This window comes from Agelaius tricolor, unplaced genomic scaffold (assembly GCF_023055355.1).
Source record: "Agelaius tricolor isolate 1412-34295 unplaced genomic scaffold, bAgeTri1.0.p SCAF_1, whole genome shotgun sequence".
In the NCBI taxonomy this organism is placed as follows: Eukaryota; Metazoa; Chordata; class Aves; order Passeriformes; family Icteridae; genus Agelaius; species Agelaius tricolor.
The window spans coordinates 33,982,817-34,006,537 of NW_027269261.1; the positions used below are offsets into that span (position 1 = coordinate 33,982,817).

General features: G+C 42.3%; 2 protein-coding genes across 2 annotated transcripts in view; one reads left to right on the forward strand and one right to left on the reverse strand.

Annotated features, from left to right (window-relative positions):
- The first annotated feature begins 8,086 nt into the window (after positions 1-8,086).
- SCCPDH (saccharopine dehydrogenase (putative)) lies at positions 8,087-18,591 on the forward strand. The gene is made up of 12 exons (XM_071429286.1): positions 8,087-8,377; positions 8,552-8,664; positions 9,491-9,571; positions 10,012-10,141; positions 11,748-11,797; positions 13,234-13,364; positions 13,916-14,033; positions 14,956-15,075; positions 15,208-15,264; positions 16,220-16,331; positions 17,158-17,239; positions 17,674-18,591. The coding sequence occupies exons 1-12, from the start codon at positions 8,104-8,106 to the stop codon at positions 17,783-17,785; spliced, it is 1,380 nt and encodes a 459-aa protein (XP_071285387.1). The 5' UTR covers positions 8,087-8,103; the 3' UTR covers positions 17,786-18,591.
- Positions 18,592-20,845: 2,254 nt separating this feature from the next.
- Positions 20,846-23,721, reverse strand: part of LOC139591106 (protein ELYS-like) — a 64,687-nt gene continuing 61,811 nt past the window's right edge. The window contains exons 21-25 of the mRNA XM_071429297.1: positions 22,916-23,103; positions 22,600-22,744; positions 22,375-22,506; positions 21,083-21,230; positions 20,846-20,997 (exon numbers count right to left, since the gene is read on the reverse strand). Coding sequence (XP_071285398.1) covers positions 20,846-20,997; positions 21,083-21,230; positions 22,375-22,506; positions 22,600-22,744; positions 22,916-23,103 — 765 coding nt within the window. The remainder of the gene's footprint in view (positions 20,998-21,082; positions 21,231-22,374; positions 22,507-22,599; positions 22,745-22,915; positions 23,104-23,721) is intronic.

Consider the following 23,721-nt stretch of genomic DNA (forward strand, 5'->3'; position numbering starts at 1 on the left):
GGGAATTTGCTGTCTCTGCATTACATCCTGTGGTTTTGTTCTTTCCATTCTCACAGTAAATGCTCCATGTACTGTCTGCTCAGTTTAGGACTAAACTCAGTAGTGAGGCAAGCCAGTGGTTTGAAAGTTACACTTCTGCTTTCTGCAGAATGAACAAAATTTAATAGTTGGTTAATCTTGTGGCAATTCTCAGAAAACCTCCTTGATGAGATGCATTTGTGAGCTGAAGATTTTGAAAAATGTGCCCCATTCCAACATTACAGACAACAGGGATCTGTTAGGATCTTTGCTGTGTGGAGATGGAAGACACCTTGCCTTTGTCCACACTACAAACAGATCTAAATTCAATTGCAGCTGGGCTGTGCCAAGGTCAGCTAGGGGCTGTTGAATACATAGGAGACACAGAGGGATAAGCTTGGAAATGTTGCTCATCCCCCTTATTTCAGCACAGGAATACCTTGTCAGGGTACAGTGGTTGAGAGCACCATTTGAAACTGCTCTCACCTCCAAAATTCTGCAGAAATTCTGCTGCACAAAATATCCACATCCACACAGAACAAAGACAGCTGCACAAAACTGAATGGTGTGCTCTTTTATCCCACTTTCTTCACAGGAACAGGAGGGAGAAAAAAAAGCTCCACCACTGCACCATTTCCTCTCACCTTATCAGGAACTCCCTGCCCTTCAATCTCTGATAATTCCTGAGGATGTAGCATTGTGGTGATGCAAGATCTGGCCCCTTACTGCCCTCTGGCTTCTCCATGATCTCAGGGACACTCCTTAGGCCTCAGCCTTGATTATTGGCTCATGGGCAGTCAGCTCTCCCTGAGCTTATCAGAAAAACTGTCTGCTCCCAGGAACTTCTGTTGCCTAATGAGCTCCTGTTTTCTAACAAATAACCTTGAAAACTTATTTTTGTCTGAGTAACAGCCTAAGTGGAATAATATTATTATTAGACTTCTCAAGTAAAATTCCAGTAACTACTGGCCTGGACTGTGGCCACAGTGGAAATTTACTGATGACCTGAGTCAATCATCTTGCAACCCTGTAAAAAGATGGAATGTATTACCACTGCAAAGATAGCTACAAGGCTTCTGCAAACAGTTGTATATGTGTAGTTCAGCTGTGATTTGTAAATGTAACAAAAAATGAGCAGTTATATTTTTGCCAATGTGTAAACTGGATAATCTGATAGTCCTTCTTTGTCTGTGAACAGATAGTATTTAGGCTGAGAGAAGAAAAGTACTTGTGGATGCCCTGCATGAGCACTGGCAGATCATTCCAATGCACTGCACAGAAGCATCTGGGTGTGGGACCAGGCATTGAACTGCCCCCCAAGGGGTTGTGTAGGCAGCTAAAGTCAGTAGAGTAGAGAATAACATCAAGGAACTGAATGCTTTTGCCTGAGAGCAGTTTCAGCTAATTAGAGCATATGGATATTTTCCCTTCATAATGATCTTGCTTAAGTAAAATGCAAGGAGTACTTAAAGGATTATTAGACTCTGGTTTTATATTCACAACACACTTGAGGGAAAGGTGGCTAGAGAATTTTACAATTCAGTCTAACACTGAAGACTGCAGACAGAAAAGAACAGGGGATCTATTCAGCCATCCACTTCCCCTTGTTGCAGCATAAGGCTTCCTCACAGCTAACATTCTGGGGCTTTGTCACAAAATTGCACAGTCAGTTTCAGATGTCCTGTCCATTGGCACCTGTCAAACCACAGGACCTGTTCTCCTATCAACACCTCTCTTGCTGTGAGGAATGGGTCATGCTGGTCACCCTGTCAGCCACATTGCTCAGGTGGCACCTCTTCTTGTGCTCCAAGTCCTTCACCTTCCATCCCTAAGAGTTACACCCTCAGACATTTCCAAAGTGTTATCATGCCTCTGTAGCTATTTTTATCTTGACGCTATAAACCTTGAACTTGGGAATTTTTTTCCTGGAAGATGTCTCCATTCCTGTTCCTGGATAATTCATTACTTCCTGACTGATTTTCATGCAACTGTCTTCAATTTGAAACAAAGTAGCTGAACTGGAATGCAGTGTTTTAAATGACAGCTTCAAATGGAGACAGGTTTTTATTTCTTTCTATGCAATCTGATGCTCAACATTGCTAATGTCTCCTTCATTTATCATCCTCTGGGCAAAACATTTATCCTTATTTCTTTTAGCATAGCTGCATTCCAGGTTTTAACTTCTCTAGAAGAGATCAGCTTGCATTTTCTGGATATTTTCACTTTTAAATTCTTACCAGCCTTTAATTTTTTTTTTTTTGCAGCTATCAAAGAAAGTTTCAAATCTTTAATTGTTGTCTTCAAAATGAATACTGAGCTGTGGGGTACTGCAGAACCCTCAGCAAGAGAACTCTGACATTTAACTCCTAAAGTCCTAATTTATGGGGTGCCCACTTTTATTGTAGAGTCTTCTAACTCAGCACTGGTTATTACTTAGTGTCACCAGAGAAAATGTGCTCTTCCTCTACATTGGCTTGTTTGGTCTCCCTGAACTGACAAAACTACACATTTATCAGTCTTTTCAGACCTGTGTTTCAAGTTCAGTGTCAGAAGTAGTAACTGCAGTAAATATAGAAAGAAGACCCTGGACTCCAGTGAAAATCAAAAGCTTTGACCTTGGCTGTACTTCTGTGTGTCAATGGTGCCTTCACTTCCTTTCCTCAAGAGATTGTTTAGAGCTGTGCATGAATGGAAATGTGCACAGGGCTTATTCAAAAATAAAAGGATGGGATCTGCAAGTATTATATGCTGCCATCTGTTGCTTTGTAATCTCCAATTCAGAAATAAGCAAAATAGGTAGAAGTAACTTTGTTAATGCATTTGTATTACTTGTCTAAATATATATTTGGTTGACTATCTATGTATATAATATACATATTACATATCATATGTATAGAATATACACACTAATCTCTATGTATGCATACATACAGATTAAGATGGTCCCACACTTGGGTCACAACAACTCCGTCCATCCATACCAGGCTGGGGGAGAATGTCTGGAAAGCTGCCCAATGGAAAAGGACCCGAACTTGAGCCAACGGGTGCCCAGGGCGCCAAGAATGCTGGTGGCATCCTGGTCTGTGTCAGCAATGGTGTGGCCAGCAGGACCAGGGCAGGGATTGTCCCCCTGTGCTGGTGAGGCTGCATCTCGAGTGCTGTGTCCAGTTCTGGGCCCCTCACTGCAAGAAGGACATTGAGGTGCTGGAGAGGGTCCAGAGAAGGGCAGTGGAGTTGGTGAAGGGAGTGGAGCACAAGTCTGAGGATGAGAAGCTGAGGGAGCTGAGGGTGTTTAGCCTGCAGAAAAGAAGGCCCAGGCTCTTGTCCCTCTCTACACCTCCCTGAAAGGAGGCTGGAGCCAGGTGGGGATTGGCTTCTTCTCCCAGGGAACAAGCGACAGGATGAAAGGAAATGGCTTCAAGTCGCACGAGGGGAGGTTTACCCTGGATATTAGGAAAAATTCCTTTATGGAAATACTGGCCAAGCATTGGAACAGGATAGAGGGGCAAGTGGTGGAGTCATCATCCCTGGAGATATTTTAAAAAGTGTAGGTGTGGTGCTTAGGGACACGGCTTAGTGATGGACTTGGCAATGTTAGACTTGTATTTGGAGTCAGTGAACTTCAAAGTCTTCTCCAACCTAAATGATTTTATAATTCAAGATTGGGATTAGTTTTTTTAAGGTTAGATGGCATTTTAATTTTAAAATAAAATTAAAGTAAAATAAATAACATATTACTGAACTGTCACATGTGGCAAGCCTGTTGGCTTGTCAGCAGTTTTTTAGTTTGAGCTCCTGTTTCTTGTGCCAGTCGAGATGGTTCCGTTTATTACAAGCTTTAAGTTCTGTATGGGTTGGCATTTTGGAGCCAATTGCCTCTTGATTGTAAAGTAATAATCTGCACAAATGAAGGGTAAGATGGCACTAAAACCTGTGGGCTTTGCTCCAGAAACTCTTGTTCTCACATTCTGAAATAGTGAGTAACTGTAGCAACTATAGCAGGTACAGAGATGCCTGCCTTTTTGCTTTTTCTAAATCCCTTTTATACTCACCCACATTACTCTTCATTCCCTGCAGTGATTTATCCATGCATTGTTAATCAACCTTATTTCCCAACACCTCTGCCTACTCTTATATTCCATAGTAACTTTTGCAATTATGCAAGTCAACTATCTTATTTCATCCTTGGAGGTATGTGACAATTGTATTTTATAAAATCATACAGCATTGTGTAAATGACATAATATTGTGCTCTTTCTGCTACCTTAGTATTATTTTAATTAAAAAGAGTAGTAATAGAACATCTGCATTTCCACTTCAGTAAACAAAAAGTGCCCTAAAGGTGTAAATGAGTATAAAAAACTTTACCACAAATATTGGTGTCCAAGAAATTTATGAATATTGATATAAAGGAGTTTATTGGAGAAACTGCTGCATGAAATGAAGGGGCATATGGGTGCTTTTAAAAATGCTTGCACAGATTCCTCAGATCCTGTCAGGTGCTCCAGATGGAACAGAAAAAGCTAGCAAAGGGAGGCAAGCCCACTTAATTCCAGGAATTTGAAAAGATACAGCAAAGCACTCATGGGAGTGTTATGTATTTCACTTGCATGCTTTTCTATCCCAAAGAAACCAGCAGGGACCTATAGTAGATAAAGCTGTTTTAGACTGAATTCAAAGGAGGCTGAATCTAAAGTCTAGAGGAGGCTTTAAAGTACTGAAATCCTGAAGTATCTGTATGTAGGCACACGTGGAAAAAACCCTGTCTTCAAATCTGAGAAACAAAATTTTAAGAGAAGAAACAGCAGTATCTTTTTATTTGGTGAGTTTCTGAAGCTGATTCAGGTTGGAACCTCCTTTGCAGAACTGCACTTGGCATCAGATCTGGCATTTCTTGTCTTCCTATTGGACAAGGAAAAACTGTAAATCATCCCACTGCTTTCCCACAGAGTATTTTTTGCAATCCTGCATTGTCGATACTAACTACAGAGATGGGTTAACCTTTGCCTTTAGTCAAGTCTGCTGTAAGTCTCCCATTTAAAGTCAGAGCCTTGACATCACCTTGATGTTTGCTATTTTGAAACCTATCCACCTACTTGTTAGTTCAAAGGCAGGAATGGAAACTGGCTTAGAGACTGAATTTTGTTCTCTTTGTATGCAGAGAGCTGGAGTGAAACTGCATACAGAATTCTTCAACTTGTCAAACAGAACTCTCCCAAGAAAAAATTACTTGAAGCTACCATAGTGATATTTAATGCAAACAAAAAGGAAAAAAAACAACCTAGGTTTGCCATATTTGATAACCTCTGCTTATTTCTTGTCCTTCTGTAATTCTTAAACCCTAATTTCTCTCTTGTGTAAGCTGCAATTTACATGAGTAATCTTGCTCCAGCAGTGTGTTTTAAAGAAGCACAGCTGACATTGAAAGAGCAGGAGAAATCTTGAGAGTTGTGGATTGATAAACAGGGTAGGTCTGGCCCAACTTGGTGTAATGTTTCAGTCATCAAGAGGAGACAGGGCACTCAGCACTGCATGCAAGCTTGTGCTTGCCAAGCCTCTGCATAACTACACAATGAAGGTCTTATCAAATACATATGGCCCAAGGAGGTTTGTGCAGCCCTGATTCTTAAACAAATGGTTGAGTCGGAATCATAGGTTTATAAACTGCCTTGTTTTCTGGGAGATAACATGGAGAGGGAGAGTGGGCAAGAGAGAGAAACATCTGAAGCACAGGGATAAAGAAAGCAGACTGAGGTTCCCAGCCAGCCCTCCAAGCTATGTCAGGATACCTCTGCAAATCTGCAGACTTATTACAGCCTCCTGTCACTGAATAATTTTAGAAGTCTGAAAAAAATATATTTTTGTTTACTTCAAATTAGCAGGAAAATATCTAATGTTTATGGTTGCAATGTTTTCTCAAAACTTTTGCAAGAGAGGAAAGAGAATGGAAGACCAAAACCAGTGGCCTCACAGAAGACTGCTCTGACAATTGGTGGCAGAAGAGAAAAATTGAGCATAAGAGCTCAGAGGAGTTCCACAGTATTGTGAGCACAGATGGAAATTATCCTGGTGTGTAGGAAGGAGAAGAAGGTGGTAGAGACAGCTTGACTGATGATGTTCAGTGACCTCAAACACAAGAAACTGGTTTTGCAGGGTTGCTCTGTAAATCAGATCAACAAAATTATCTGAATTAAAAAGGAGCACAAAAAAGTCTTTGTCCTTCCCTCCCCCACTCTTTGTTTTTTGTTAGACTGAGTTGTTTCACTGACACAGCTGATGGTGTATGCCTACAAACAACTGCTTCAGCACTACTCAAGGAGTTGATACTGATGCTTGGAGGAGAGGATCTGCTGCCTTGGAGATGAGATGTTTAGCATATATTCAGAAAGGTCATTACTCTTCAGTACAAATCTGAGATGGGAAAAGACTGGCTAGGCAGCAATAATTTGAAAAAGCCTCTGAGGTGGACCAGATCATGACCTGCAGGTGCAGCAACAATGTGACACTTGCAAAAGAAAAAAAGAAGGCAAGTGTTTGGATGCAAATTCCATCATATCACATAACCTTCTCAATCAGTTTCACACTGACAGGGCAAATGTGGGGTCTAGTACTGGACATTATGTTACCAAAACAATGTAAACCCGCTGAAGATAGTTCAGAAGAGAACAGGAGAAATCTATGCTCAAAGTGGCCTGTAAGGGAAAAAAAATCAAAGGAATCTTTTTAATAAAGACTGAGAAGATGCATGGCAGCTTCCAGCTCTGCAGCATCTTTTTATATACTCCTCAGAGATTAAATCTTTTGCCAATGTCCTCAAGAAACAGGAGAAATAGTGTGGGGCTAAAACTACAAGATCTGAAGATCTAGCTTCTTGTCTCCATCCATATTTATAACAAATGCAGGAGGGGACTGCCTGAGGAACGGTATGAAAGCATCTATCACTGGAGGATTTTAAACAGGTTAGACAAGCTTCTGTTGGGAACAATTAAATATGGTAGGTGCTCCCTGGGAAACTGGGCCAGTGAGCAGGATTCACGAGGCTGCTTCCCTTGCATGACTTGCTGCAAGCTTCTGGAATTCAGGTGAGCAGCCTGGCCACGAAAACACAGAGAACATGGCCTCACCACTCTGTGCAGTCAGGGATGCTCCATCCTGAAGTTCGTCCACAGGGCCACCAGTTCTCCCTGCTGCAACAGGAACTTGACATGTTGTGTCGTTCTGCTTCTGTTGTTGAGCATAACATAAATATTTGCTGCAACTGTGGGGCAACAGTGTTTCATTTTACATCTAGGTCATTAAATTTCTCTTTTTTATTAATAACAGTCTTCCGACCACCTGTATTGCTTGTGCTGAAATCCCCACAGAGCCATGGTCATCATGAAAGAGGATCTCTGCTTTGGGACCAAACAATGGTGACCTAGAGGAGGAGCAGCAAGTTGATCAGAGGGATGGGGCACCTCTCCTATGAGGAAAGGCTGAGAGGATTGGGTTTGTTCAGCCTGGAAAAGTGAAGACTTCAGCATGACCTAATTGCAGCCTGGGGCAAGGCTATTTACAAGGCCATGTAGTGACAGGAAAAGAGGAAATGGGTGCAAATGGAAAGAGAGCAGGTTTAGATTAGATATTAGGGGAAAACCCTTTACTGTAAGAGAAGTGAGGCTCTGGAACAGGTTGCTCAGAGGGATTGTGGATGCCACATCCCTGAAAACGTTCAAGGCCAGGTTGGATGAGGCTTTGAGCAACCTGGTCGAGTAAAAAGTGTCTTTGCCCATGGCAATGCATGGCATGCCCATGCCATGGCAGGGGGGTTGATCTTTAAGTCCCTTTAAACTCAAACCATTTTATCACTCCATAAGGCCTCTCCCTATTAACGTCGCTTACGCCGCAGGGCTCCAGGCCCCCTGGGCCGTACCCTGGCACATTTCTACTCTCCTGTTCCGTTAAACGCCCCGGGAGGCTGCGGCGCTGCCCCTGCCGCCCAAGCCGAGCAAAGGCCACGCTCGGGCCGGGCGGGCGGAGCGCAGCCCGAGGGGGCGCGGGGCGGGCTGGGCCCGCCGGGGCGGGGCGGGGCGGAGCGGGACCGTCATGCCAGCGCTGCCCGGCGCTGCCGTCAGTACGAAGGCTGCTCGCCCCATGACGGCCCGCAGTAGCACCATGGCGGCCGGGCGGGTCTACGACATCGTGGTGTTCGGCGCCTCGGGTTTCACCGGCCAGTTCGTGGTGGAGGAGGTGGCGCGGGCGGCGGCGGCGACGGCCGCTGGCGAGGGGCAGCTGTGCAGCGGCCGCCTGCGCTGGGCCGTGGCCGGGCGGAACCGCGAGAAGCTGCGGGCGGTGCTGGATCGGGCGGCCGGGCAGCTGGGTACGGGCCGCGGCCGGGGCGGGGGCGCAGCGCCGCTGCCCGGGGAGGCCCGGCGGGTCGGGTGTGCGGGCAAGGGCAGAGAAGCGAAGCAGGGCGAGCCCCGGCGCTGCGCCGGGCAGGAGGGGGCTCGTCCCGGGCGGAGCGGTGTCGGTAACCGCGGTCTCCGGTACGCAGGGAAGGCGGCGCTCGGGGACGAGGTCGGCGTGCTGCTCTGCGATGTGGACGACGCGGGCTCGCTGGCAGCCATGGCGAAGCAGACCCGGGTGGTACTGAGCTGCGTGGGCCCGGTGAGTGCGGGATGCGGGCGGGGCGGTGCCGCCGCGGCCAGTCCGCCCCCGGGGCCGTGCCTGGGCTGCGGGCGGCCGGGCTGCCTGCGCCGCACCGGGGCACCGAGAGCTGCCGCGGCCGCGCAGGGACAGCGCAGCTGGTGGAACTCGACCCCGGAGTTCCAGTACCGCTGTGCGCTGCCGTGGCCGAAGGGTTTCCCACCGCCGTCGCAGTGGTGCGGTTCACGGATAGGTGTCCGCAGTGAAATACAGCGGAGATGGTTTTCAGTCTTTCACAGGCAGCCTAAGATTCTGATGGTAAAGTTTGGCTCAACGTTTTGGGTTGAGCCAGAATGTCATTGTTGCTAGGGTTAAGCACGGAGCTGGAAAAGGGGCCCACAGGCTCGCTGTCAGAAGCACTTGGCCCTTTTAAAACTTAGAGTGGCAGTATTTCCAGTGCATTCAGAGAGCATCAAAGTGTGTGAGGTGGAAGTTCGGTCATGACCATCTCTTTGAAATTCAATGTTTAAGTAGAGAATATGCTGATAATAAGAGTGCAGGAAGTGTAAAGTGAAATTAGTGGCAGTATTCAATTTGTCTTGGTGATCTGATCTGATTTCATGAGAGAAATCAGGTGCAGTAGTCTGCAGCAAGCTCCATTGGCAGCAATGAAGTTTGTTTTCTTCTCCCCACACTCCCAAGAAATAGAAGTGCTCTTGCATTTTTGCCCCACTTAGAAAAATCAATATCACTTCTATTGCATAGATATACTTTAGGTAAAGCACACTGGGTGAGTTGTGGTATGTGGGTTTTCTTTTGTTACATCTGGTGTTCTTTCCTTCTATAGTATAGATTCTTTGGAGAACCTGTGGTCAAAGCTTGTGTTGAAAATGGTGCAAGCTTCATTGACATTTGTGGAGAACCCCAGGTATGTGATGGTAAAAAAGCATGACATTATATCAAGGCTCTGAAAAATGAATGTTTGTTTAGTTTGTTTCTTGTTTCTGCTTATGGTTCTGAACATGAAGACAAATTCTGCCTCCTGATCTACAATTTCAAGATGCAGTAATTATTTTAAAGTACATTATACTTGGTTGTGTAGTTTTCTTGCTTTTAAGACAGCCTCTTTGGGTCTCTGTGGAAGTTCCAAATTGCTGAATATGCTTCAAGCCTCTGTTATGATACTACATAGGAATTTTGTACTTTTCTTTTCACTGCTGTGAAACTTTCATACTACAGATCAGGAATCGTATATATCTGTCAAAAATACTTGAAGCCTATGATGTGACAGTGAAGTGCTGATGGCTGATATTGGGTATGGCCAAGAATGAATTTCAGCTTAAAATATTTGTTCTGCCTGTGTTTCAGTTTCTGGAAGGAATGTACCTGAAATACAATGAGAAAGCTGCAGAAAAGGGGGTATATGTCATTGGAAGCTGTGGCTTTGACTCCATACCGGCAGATATGGGAGTACTGTACACCAGAGACAAGCTGAAAGGTGACTAGAATATTTTTATGGTGGAAAAAGAATGCAGATTATGCTCTCATCTGATTTCCTAAAGCAGCAGTGGTCCTGTGGAAACTCTCTCAGAGTCTCTTTTTGCCTGCCTTTACCAGGTGACCAGTTTCAACCAAATGTGGTAGAGAGAAATTGAGTGTCCCATTGGATGGGTCATTGGATAGGGGAGGAGTTATAGTCCCATTGTTCACTGAGAGGGCCCTGTGATGAGCCCAGTTGTTCAGAGCAGGCTGCTAATAACACTGAGGCTGTGGGCTCCATCCCACGAGGGCCATTCACTCGATGGTGCTGATGGGTCCCCTCCAGCTGGGAATATTCTGTGAATCTGAGAGGACAGAATGTTCAGCTGTGAGCAGCAGGCTGCTCAGCCAATGTGTGGATGTCCCTAGGCAGCCTCAGCACAATTGCCACTTGTGCAGTGAAAATCTTGTTGGGAAGACACAGTGGGAAGGAGACCACAGACTGGGGGGTGATGAGGTTTCCAAAGTTTCCTTTTTCAACTGCAAGCTCTGAGAATCTGTTTTGTGAGTGTAAGTAGCAGTGCCTTTGACTTCTATAATAGCTAGAGGGTAACTGAAAGAGAAATACATTTAAGAAAATACATGGGAGGATTTAATTCTATGTAAATAGTACTTGATCCTGCTCCCAGATGAGGATACTCTGTTCATCAGGTCTGACTTTAAGTTGGGAGGGCCCATAAGAGTATCCAAATGTTTTGCTTTTATGGGCTATTAAAAAGGCTGCTAAATGGGATCGGTTTACATTGGAGTCAGCATTCAGTTGAAGAAACTCAGACTTTGGAGGAGAAACAAGGTATGGAAAGGAGTATCTGGATGTTCATGAGGTTGTACCTGTTGATGTTTGATACCTGTTTTGAATAGATACCTTTTATCTCTTCCTATTTTGACTTTATGGCATTACCTCTGTCTATCCAGTTGCTTGCTATATTGAAGTTTATCCATACAAATACAGTTTTCCAATCTCAGAAGGAACTAAGCAAAACAAATCAGAATTTGGAGGCGTTGTGTTGTTTTGCTGTTCATCAAACTAAGCATTCTTTTCAGAACACTATTTTAATCTATGCTAAAATTAAATATTTTCTGTGGTTTGGGTTTTTTGGGGGGTTGTGGGTTGTTTTGTTTTGGTGGTGGGTTTTTTGTAGTTTGGGTGTAACAAAATTTTTAAGTTCATGTTTGCTTTCACAGCCTACATCATCTTTTATTTTGAAACTTGGAGGAAAACTAAATGTGGCTCTCAATATTACTTTCCTTTTTTTCAATGATTTTTTTTACATTATCTCATTCATTAGATAAAGGAAAAAATTTAATGAATAGAGGTAATACTAGTGACCCGTATTGAAGTAATTTACACAAGAAATGTAATAACTTGCTAACTCAAATAGCTGTGCATCTTAATGTTGCGTTACTTTGCTTTGAGATAAAGATGTAACTCTGCTTTTTCAGCTTTTAATGTCAGTGGCCTGCTGTTTTGAGTATACCAGAGCATTCTCTGACTCTGCAGATTAATGACTGCATGTGCCAATATGCAATATTGAAAATATGTAATATTTTCCCCTCCCTTACAGGTACCTTAACTGCTGTTGAAAGTTTCCTGTCGGTGAAATCTGGGCCTGAGGTTAGTTGTTTCTTCCTTCCTGAAACTCAGGAGTATTTGTGATAACATCACCACAGCCCATCAGAATAAATGTTGCTACATTAAGTCAGACCAAGGAGCAAGCTGGCAGGTCTTTGATAAGTCTGAGAACTTTATTCTTTAGGAGCTACTAAAAGTATCCTAAGCAAACAACCTTTTGTAAGGTCTGTTTGCAGAGCTGTCTACCTACACTTTGCCCTGGTAAGCTGCTCCAAGAACTATTTTGCTTTTGCAGACATGTGGGAAGGATTCTTACACAAGTGAAACTGTAACAGATCCAGAGTGTATTGCCAGTAATCCTAGTGTTAGGCTGTTTGGGGTTTTTGTTTGTTGGTGGGGGGAAGGTCGTTTCAATGTACATTAATGCATGTAATGATAATACCTGTGGATCGTAATTGTAATAATGTGTAATATATGTAATAATTCTAATGCTGTTGTTAAAACAATGCAACAATGATCCAAGTCAGTCTTGAACCAAACACTACTGCTCCTGGCATGAGTATCTATCTTGCCTTACAAACCATTTTTGTTGTTAAAAAACATCTGGAGGAGTGGAGGAGGCCCATGGAATGGGAGAGTAGTATCTGTTAAGCAGCAGGGGATAGCAGTTCATGGGAATGTATACATCTATATGTTGGATATGAGGACATCTATTTAAATATATAGCATAAGTTCAAAGTGTTGGTAAGAAATGGATTTCAATAATGAGAATTAACTACACTGAGATGTAGTTATGAAGAGCTACAGGTATGTATTAAATTCTGTGGGTCCTGAGTATGTTGCAGGTCATGTGGAAAGAGGGGTGGAGATTGTGTCGGGTCTGGCTGATCTGGAGTTCATTTCCCCACAGCAGCTCTCACAGTGCTGAGCTGTGTGGCAGCTGCAGAGGTGACAGTAACACAGCAGTGTTGTGGCCACTGCTGAGCAGTGCTGGCACAGCACTCGGGCTGTCTGTGCAGCATTCCCCCCCTCACCTCGTGGGCTGGGGTGGGCAGGATGCTGGGAGGGGACACAGCCCGGACAGCTGCCCCAGACTGACCAAGAGGATGTTCCATACTGTCTGCTCAGCAATAAAGGCTAAGGAAAAGAAGGAGAAGGGCAGGGGGGGAGGCATTTGTTACTACCACACCTTTGCTTCCATATGCAGCTTTTGCTTTATTAACTCACCTTTATCTTTACACGCAAGGGATTTTTCCATCTTATTTTCTCCTCCTCCTATCTTAGCTAGGAGGAGAGTTATGGAGTGTCTTGGCAAGCACCTGACATTCAGCCAAGGTCAACCCACACCATTTCAGTACCCTATCATCATAACATTTATATGTAATAATTGTAATACATGTAGTGATTCTAATAGTATTAAAATAATCCATGAAACCTTTAAATACTGAACTAATTATTGTTTCATGGTATGTCACAAGGGTCTTGGTGTACATGATGGGACCTGGAAATCAGCTGTCTATGGCATTGCAGATGAAGCCAGCCTGAAGAAGCTTCGAAAACAGATAGGATATGCCGCTATTCCAGTAGTTGGTGCAAAGCTTAAAAAAAGGTATAAGCATAAGATGTGGAATATACAGTCTCCTAACAGTTCCAGTATTTATGATACAGATTGGTACAGTATTAAATACTGAAAAGATACAGTTAGGACTTTAGTGTCCTATGAACACATAGATGCTCATCTAGTAGAATTGAAGATAAGTTCAGTTTTACAGACTTGTTCATATCTTACTGAAAAGACAACATGTCTGAGCATTTACTGAGTCTCAAAATTAACTCATTCTAAAGGACTTCTAGTGACATGGGAAACTTGATTTCAGAAGCGATTAGTAGAATGGAGGGAAAAAAAAGAAAATATTATATTGATTATCAGATTCATCCTTGATATAGTGCATACAGTGAATTATATATAGTGAATTATATGTAGTGAATTTTGAGTGAGCCAGGGATATATTTGGAATTGCTTGCTTTCAGTGAAAAGAGATAATGTCACAAAAATTCTTGAGAGAAAACTGGTAATGGTAAGGCCATTATGGTCAATTCTTTCAGTTTGTGTGAAGATTGGAACATTTTTTTTCTGACTTAATTTTTTTTCATTTGCAGGGGATTTATGTTTTACAGTCCGGAATTCAAGGAGTACTGTCTTAGATTTATGGGAGCTGATGGTTCTGTCGTGAAAAGGACTCAGCATTATTTGCACACCGAGTTGCAGCAAACACCTGTAAGTTACTGTTATTTGTGCACTGGCCTGTTTCATGCTACTTGAGACTGTGGCTGATGAGCCTGCCTTTGGTAACATGATAGTTATGAGATTGTCATGTCAGGTTCTCCTGCTGTCTGATTTCTGGGTATATATTTGTAGGGAATGGAAACCTTGAGTCACAGGAATATTTGAAAGGTAGCCTTCATGATAAATATATTAAATTCTGCTTCTGTGCAGAGACTTTTCTTGTTGTATCAGCAGAGCTTCTAAAAGCATCAGAATTGTAGTCAATGGTAGCTATAGCCAGCTCAGTATAGTGTAGTAAATATTCTGATACATAATTCATATGCTGCTCATTTATGTCTTAAGATTTCTTTGATGCTTGGGTCTCCAGTGTGCAGAGTAAAGGCAGTGTGAAGTAATGGTGGTGGAAAAGATGATTAATTTTTGTTTTCCATGATTTCCTGAGAGGAGATGACCACCAACAATCTGTATAACTGTGCAGAATCACAGGCATCAGTTCAGCAGTGAGGGTGAGATGGTGCTTTAAAAATGCACTCGAAAGCTACAAATGAGAAAGGCTTGCCATTCTATTTCAGTTTCTCTTTAAAAAAAGCACAAGGAGGAGAAAAGTAAGATCTAGGAAAGAAGGCTGAAATTGGATGCCAAAACACATCTTTCTGTAAAGTCTTCTGTTCTTGTGTACCATGTCTGCTCCCTCTTCACTCTGTCGTTACATTGTCTTCCCAGAATAAATGATAAAGTGAAGCATTCTTCAAACAGTTCCTTAGAACTAAGACAATTGTTTAAGGCCCTGTTTAAACCCATGTATGTTGTACAAAATAACTGCATCTTACTTACAGGGTAGATTGATTTATAAAAATCAATTGATGGAAAAAATTAATGTCAATCCCATCACTGAAAATACATTCTTCTTCAGGTCCAGTATGGTGCTTATGTGACCGTAGGTGGTCTTGGCTCTGTTATCAAGCTGATGTTTCTGGGCATGTTATTTCTTCTTCTGGTGAAGTTTAACTTTGGAAGAAAACTTCTGACAAAAGTAAGTTTTCAAAACACAAAATAATTTAGTGTTTGGAGATATTGGAGATATCTTTTTTTCTCCCTCTTATTTACTGCTGGTCTTTTTTTGTCTTTTTCTTCCTTTTTTTTTTTCTTTCCTCTATTCATACAGTACCCAGAATTTTTCTCTGCTGGATGCTTCTCAAAGAAAGGACCAACCCAGAAGCAGGTAACTGACTGTTTTCTACCACAGTTACAGAATACATTTGTTGTGGTAATGGTGGAATAGTAATTTAAAGTCAACTGCTTAGCCTCAAAGAAATAATTTCTAAATGAATCACAGAATATTCTGAGTTAGAAGAGATCCACAAGGATCATCAAAGTCCAACTCCTGGCGCTGCACAGGATACCCCAAGAGTTACACCATGTGCCTGAGAGTGCTGTCCAAGCACTTCTTGTCAGGCTGATGACACTGTCAGGCTGGTGCTGTGACCACTTCCCTGGGGAGCCTCTTCCAGTGCCCAGCCACCCTCTGGGTGAAGAAACTTTTCCTGATATCCAACCTGACACAACTTCAGGCCATTCCCTCATGTCCCGTCACTGGGCACCACAGAGATCAGTGCCTGCCCCTCCTCTTCCTCTCACAAGGTGTAACTGCAGTGAGGTCTTCCCTCAGTCTCCTCCTGGCTGATCAGACCAAGAAACCTCAGCCTCCACTCATACCAGTTTCCTCCCTAGGTCCAAATGCATGTTGTGTGTGCCTGTTTAGATAGTTACTGGATATTTAAATAACCATGCCTTCTGCTTCTAGACATCAAAGTGTGTGTAACTGCTATGAGGAATAAATGGATAATGTTTCTGGGCCTGATGTATTCCCATGGATGGCTCAAAAGCACTCTATCAAAGGTGATGACCAAGGGAGACTGATTAGCAAAAAGCCCAGGACTGAAAGTACTGAGAGAACAGACTTTAGTACAAAGCCAGTGCAACAAAGTGGAAGCAATTAAAAACTCAGATTAACTTTTTAAGCAGTAATTTAAAATAACTCCTTTCATGTTTAAATGGATTATAGTATTTGGCAGGATTCTATATATAGAATTTGGATACTTTTATTTACTACTTATGCTTTCCTGGTAGCAACCAGTTTCTCTTTTGGTGACCATGCTCGTCTTGTCCACTTACAGATGGATGAAACCTCTTTTACAATGACGTTTTTTGGTGAGGGTTACAGTGAGGGACAAGATCCCCAGAATGCCAAACCAAATGTGAAGATCTGCACTGAAGTGAAAGGACCAGGTATGTATTTTGCCTAGCATTCCCTGCTCTAAAATACATTTCTGATTGCACTGCTGTCCCTTTCACCCTTGAGAAGCACTTGCAACAGGAACAAAGCCAACGGCCTTCACAGTGTATTAACTTGGATACTAGAATTCATTGTGACCTGGTTTCTGAAATAGCCAGTTCACTTGCATTCTTGTGAATCTCTTTACTCTGACTTTCCCTGGTCTGATTTTCATTTTTGCAGAGCAGACCTTTTGAAGGAAGAGGGGTTTAAGAATAGTTTTTAGTTGTTACAGCCTGCACTTAGTACTTGGTTTATTTCCAGCTCCCAGAGAGTGAACTTTAACAGGTCTGGTGTGGTATAATTTCTGACTATTATATACTTTTGTTCAGGTCATTCCTTGAGGAGACATGACATCTGAAGTTTGGAGAGAGCAAGAATGTACAGTCAGAAATGAGTTACTGGAGTACAGCTTGTTTAAATAACTAGAGATGTGGCAGAATGCAAGTGTTGCATGGTAAAATTCTGCATTGAAGTACAGGATGGGGAAAATTCTTGCTGTGTCAGAAAGCCCTCTGTCACCATGATGTGGTCACTCACAGTTGTGTAGTTAGAGGCCATTATGTGAATCGGTATTTGTCTGGATTAGATCTTAAGGATTTCACCAGCTACTCGGTCTGTTTACTGGGTAAAAAAAAGCTGTTCGTAAATGGGAAAGGCTGTTTCATTGCTAAAGACATTATTCTCCAGAATGCTGTAGGGAAGAGCAAGATTACATTCCACATTTCAAGGCACCGTATTTTATTGGGGGGTTTTGGTTTGGTTTGTTTTTTTTGTCAGAGCCTGGATATGTTGCTACACCAATTGCAATGGTTCAAGCAGCTCTATCTCTTCTGGAAGATTCAGCTTCTCTGCCTAAACAGTAAGTACCTTCCCATGCTGAGCAGCTTGCTCTCCCTTAAAGCTACTGTGTGCAAATGTTTCTCTTTGAAAATACATTTAATCAGCCCTGTGGATTTGTGTTACCTCACCCAACTGGCTGTGCAAGGGAGATGGTTCACTGCAAGCTGATTTAAAGCCACTTGCTCTTCACCAGCCAATCAGTAGTCACAGGCTTCTAGTCAGGCCTTGGCATCCATGTCTTTATGTTCAGTTAATGGAGTGGTTTCTATAGAGCTTGCTGGATGCAGAAATGAACCTAGGATTATAATCACCCTGGCAGATTCCTCACCCACTCTCTTCTCAGACTAAGTGGCTTTTTCTTTCTTAGTCAGGGAAGTACATCTCTAGCTTAACAAAAGGTGTCCCTCAATCACTCTGCCACTAATGTTTCTCCTTTTTGATTTTCACTTGCAGGGGTGGTGTGTATTCCCCAGGAGCTGCCTTCTCGAAAACAAAACTGATTGATCGCCTCAACAAGCGTGGTATTGAGTTCTCTGTTATTAGCAAGCCTGAAGTCAGAACATAACTGTATGAACTAACACCTTTCCTGAGTATAACTCTAATAAAACCCATTTGGCTGCAAAAGCCTAATCATAAAACAGTTTCACTATGCTATTGTTTGCAGCAGAAACAGAAGAAAATTCAAGTTAAAAGCTATAATAGTATTTGCTATAGTGAGCAAACCCCTAAAGGGTGGGTATTGAGTGTTAATTCACAGACATATTAAATTGGTAACTTCTTGGGTACTAATTCTGGAATCTTAATCTCATTATCTAAGTTCAAGTTCCTACTTCATGGACCCACTATACCATCTGCTTCACAAGTAAGCATAGCTGCCTTGCTTTGCCCCATTCTGCAACTATGTAAAGCAGGCAGCCTGGAAACAGAAGTGCCTTAGCAGATAAGCTACTAGTTATTTCTAATGTGTGTTTGGTGTATGTCTTTATTAACATCTTCAATTAATCTTTCCTTTATTTAATAATTGTTGTTAGTGCAGATCTATGTGTAGTTTCTGTAGTTAGGTAAGTAGTCATGAACTGTATTGTGCTTTTGCTTCTGTAAAGAAGGAGGCTTGTTCTGTTGATTGTTTTTGGAATCTGACCTGATGCGATCCAGGTTCTGGGTGCACTGACCTGTTTCACACTACTTGATACTGTGGTTGATGAGCCTGCTTTTTGTTGTTAGCCTAAGAATTATAAGAGTGTCTTGTCCTGCTCTCTGATTTCTGGGTTTGTATTTGTGGGCAGTGGAACCTTTGAGTCACGGGAATATTTGAAAGGTAGCCTTCATGATTTTCAGGAGTGTGAATACATTAAATTCTGTTTCCGTGTAGAGGCTTTTTTTGTTGTATCAGTAGAACTTGTAAAACCTATGAGAGTTACTCTGAGATAGTTAAGGTCACAAAAGTCTCTATCTCCCTCAGCTGTTTCACACTGACCTTTATTATTCTGAGGCAAATCACATACAGATTGATGCTTTGTAGTCTCATAGCTGTGTCGAAGATTGCTTTATGGATGTAGTTCACTATATGGTGGGGTTTTAGGTGCTGCTTCTTAAGTTTATGCTGTCACTGCACTGTCTTCAGTAACCTAAAGTTAAAAAATGTCTGTTAATGCTTTATTCAGTAGCAAGCAGACTAATTTCACACCGAGCTAGAAGAAATTCAAGACACAGAAAAGCTGCTTTTCCCTTCCACTCACCCCTGAATGTGAAACATACGTACTACGTTACAGCTGAGAGTTTATGTATTTGAGGCACAGGGATCAGAGCAGTTCCTGTGTGCAATTCACATGCTCTGTTTCTCTTCAGAACTGACCATTTGCCACTGCCCATGACCAGGAGCAGTTTTCCAACACAAGGTGTGTGCACGGCCAGGGGTGCCCATCACATAGCAGTGCCCTCTGGCTGTGGAGCAGTGCAGAGTGACCCACTGCCTCTGACAGGGTAAAATACAATTGGGTCCCCAGTGCTTAAAGATTCAGTTATGATAACAAGTTATTTTTCAAAATTCCTGAAGAAACAAGAATATAGCACCTTGTTGCCTACAATGTTCTCTCCTATCCCCGTAATTTTTGCAATTTCTACGCTGCTCTTTTAAAAGGCACATAACCCTTATTCCACAAGACAGTGTTTTCAATTGCTGTATTCCAGATGCCAGTCAACAGAGCAACAGCCGCAGCTTATTTCTGCACTAATTAATCAATCTGCACACAAGATGAAGGGATAGTGCTGTAAAAATACCTACATATCCTCATGTAGCAGTGTTCAGGTTTTCCTGGCTCAGAAATGTTTTACAGTATTGAAAGAGTTAGAAAGGAGAAGGATGAAGCTAGTTCAATAGTATAGATGATATTTCCTAACAAGAAAAAGGTTATAATTCAGGGAGATGGCCGTGACTGGAAATACAGTTTAACACAAACCACCTGATAGGCAAAACTGCTGCAGAGAGTCATCACTGAATCTGACAGAGACTGACATCACTGACATTGCTCAGTTGTCATTCATAACACTGGATTAAGAGTTTGAAGCACAGTTCTTAATTGTAGAAATGCACATCAAACTAAACAAAGCTACTTGGCACTTAAGTAATGACATGGTTAAGCCACAAATTGCATCTTTAGGCAGCTAAGTACAGACTGAAAAGTCCAGGTTGAACTTTGTTCCATGCAATAAAAACAAGTGTATTTCTCAAAGCTGTGGGACAAGGTGACCGCTGCAATTAACTGAAAACTAAACTTTCCCTCTCTTTCCATTTTACTGCTGGAAAAGGACTGTGTATACAATAACTACATGCATGCAAAAAGTATCTCAGCATTTGAATCCAGGGGTTTCATTTTAAACAAAGCAGATCACAAGCTTCTGGTTTGGTTGGTTGCTACTGACTTTTTAAAATACAAACCTTGACCACAAGGCGCGTTTCCAGTACATTCAGCTCTGATGCCCTTGGCAGATTGTTTTGGGAGCTGGAGCGATGTGCATTTGCTCTCAGGGGGCTGGATGCCACAAAAGAAGTAGAAGCTCTGCACGGGGACTGCTGCTGGGTCTCATCCTGTGCCACAGAGCAGGAAGGAACAGGATGAACCACCAAATCCAGCAACCTGTTAAAATACACATTTTACACTAGGAAAATCAAGAAATAAATTAAAAAAACCACATGCTGTGATGCTGACAACACGAACACTCAGTGAACAAGAAATACAGGTAAACCCTCACTGCTGGGGTGATACATTAGGCCCACATAGAAGTGACAGGCACTTCTTTCTGTTCGTCTGTTAAAGTGTACACCAAGAGCTTGGTGGTGGTCAAAGCTTTAGTTTCAGCTGTCTTAAACTCTGTAAACACATTTCTCATAATGTAAACACATGTATTTGCCTAACTAAGATTATCATAGCAGAAAAGTATGTTTCTCCACATAGTACTTATGATGAATTGTGTCTCAAACGTATATTTTATGTGCAAAAAAAGCAAAACAAACCTATTTTCACATGTACCTTCCCACCAAGACACATAATTCAAAGAGATTTCTCTCCTTTTTCTGTCTCCCTTCAAACACATAGAACAAGGCTAAACTTTGTGAAAAGGCTGCTTACTTCTTATATTCCGAGAACTTGGTTGTCTTGTTTCCTAGCCATGCTTCTTTAAATCTGGACAGTACTTTACTGATGAAACTTGTTCTTGTATGCACATTTCCTGCATTAGCCTGCCTTGTTGCTGTTGATAATGGCTTTGGCCTTGGGACTGTAAAGCAAGAGGGAAAAGTATCAGCCTTGTGTATTCAAAGTGATGGCCAGCTGCACATCCAAGTTCCCTTCTCTAAAATTACCTTCTCTTAAGACTGATGAAGGCAAACGATACGGCTTGGCTCTCTCTACTGCCAGCTTCCTTTGAACTGTGGGAAGGATCTTGATATATTGGTCTAAGAGAGAATTTCTGGCTACTGCTCTCTCTCTCAAGCGAGGATCACGACCATTCTGACAAAGGAAATGTGTAAAGCAAGAAGTTAACAATTCACCAGAAGTTCATTGCACAGGATGTCTCTGCTCTTTCCAACTAAGGCCTAAATTTGCTCTACAGACAAAGGACAACAAATCCACTGCACAGAACCACAGCAAGGTCCACCCAGGAGCACACACCAATTTCACCTGGTAGTTTTGGATAAGTGCAAAGAAGACTGGAATAAAAGCAGAACATAAAACTCCTAGTTAAAAGGACTCTGGCACTTTGCAGAGCCTTATTCTTACGTACATACTTTTTACACGTGCAATTTTCAAATGGCTTATGGAAGAGCAGGCTTTCCCCTGGTTATCATGAAATATAGATGTCTGAGATTACTGAATACACAGGGCAACTGCAAATTATGTTGGACAAAATGATGGGAAAATTAGGAAAATCTACTTAGACACACGTTCTGTCTGGAACACAGTTTTCACACACTTAAACCTTCCAAGACTACCTTTTAAGTTTGATTTACTGGAAAAATACACTTTCAAAAAGCAACACATGCACCAGAGATCCCTAAGAGAAGTTCACATAATGCAGAATTTGATCTGGATATTTTGAGAAACATAAGTTAGAATTCATGTCATAAAATTGGTAGCATGAAACTACTGGAATCAGAGAGCTTGCATGCGCTATAATTTAAGAAAATAAAAAACCCAAAACCACAACTAAACCCCACTACACGTATTGGACCTGTTGAGCATCCAGACTGCTCTTGGGTAAAAGCAAGATACAAGACGTGACATACAACATACTCTTTATTCCACAGAAAAAACTGACACAAATAACTTCCCTAGCTAAACCATATATAACAGCAGGATTTGAGGAACTGAATGAAAATATGGGATCGTAGAAAAGATACCTATTTTTTGTCAGATACAAACAAACTTTCAGTGGAGTCAAGCACTGAACATTTATAACTTCACACGGCAGTTTGCAGTAGTAAAATTATTTCACCCACCTTTTAGGTTGAGTTGTAACTTGACATGTAGGAACTTATTCCTATTCTTTCAAAGAGTGATATAAAAGACAAAGCAAGATTTTTCTTGAGGACTATCAAAAGTGATCAGTCACACTGACAGAAATATGCATACTCAGCAGGACTGTTACCCTTACCGTCAGATTGGCCTTCATGGATTGATTCAACTGGAGTGCTGGGATGTAGTTGGCACGCTGCAGATGGTGGACTAAGAGGAATTCATGGTTCTGAACACCTGATTTGGTCTGTAAAAACTTCTCCAAACACTCCTGTGAGAAATAACACATTTCAGACATCATTACCATTCTGCCTCTTCTCTTGCCAAACAGACAAGGTTTTTTTTGTTTCTTCTCCAAACTCACTTTTTCTGTGTCTGTGAAGGGCAGCTTCAGCAAATCCTCCATCAGCCCCATCTCCTGACAGATTTCATACATGTGCTTTAGCAACTCTTCTATGTTTAACTTCGTGGTGTGTTGCTGCAACAGACCCCAAGCCTCCACCATGCACCTGCAGTTAAGGTTTAGGACATGGAAAGGAATGGGAACACTGAGGCCAAAAAGATACCCCACAGTGATAGTATCCATTCAAAGCTCAAAGGAAATGGAGGGGAGCCCCATTCGTGCCATCAGTTCTCCACATTTCCCAAGATGCGAATGCCAGGAGTGGAGGTTTCCTTACCTATTGGACAACAGCACGGTGAGGAACAGCCGCACCTCGCTGCTGCTGGACATCGACGGCTTCATCATCTGCATGTACCTGAGGGCTCGCCTGTGCTCCCCCTGGCACATCAGGGACTGGATTATCCTCATGTGTTGCCATGACACAGTCTTGAGTGTAGCTGGATGGAAGAGCAGGGCCAGGGAATTCTGGACAAGTTGAGAACACCTTCATTACCAGAGATACACACACCCATGCAACAAAGAGTCAAAACTTTCTGCAGCAAGGCTGGATGTGCGTTAGACCAACTTAGAGGTCTCAATAACAAAATACTTGATCCAGGACACATCAGCAGCAAGGCTGGATGTGCGTTAGACCAACTTAGAGGTCTAAATAACAAAATACTTGATCCAGGACACATCCGTAGAAATTCTTCAGGTATTTGCAGGGAAAAAAATCAGCGATAAAATTTTCAATGTCTTAAAAGGAACGATTCAGATTTTTCTAAGTTCATGAAACTCTGTGGACAAACATCCCTTTTTATAAATACATTACTAAATAATAAGTTACTCGACAATCAAATTGGTTCTATTCGTATAGTGACAGGTACAAAACCTAAAGCATTAGGAAGATCAGGCTGACCTATCACTCCTGCAGTCTTTGTCTCAAATGTTCCTGCTACCATCAGTTTCCATGCTTCAAGTACCAAAAAACTCTTTTAGAATCAGTGCCCAACCAGTCTGCTGAAAACCTCCTAAAACAGAGATGGCTTTGCAAATTCAAATATGAAGCATTATTTATGCTGATTATGCCTTTGTTTCAATCAA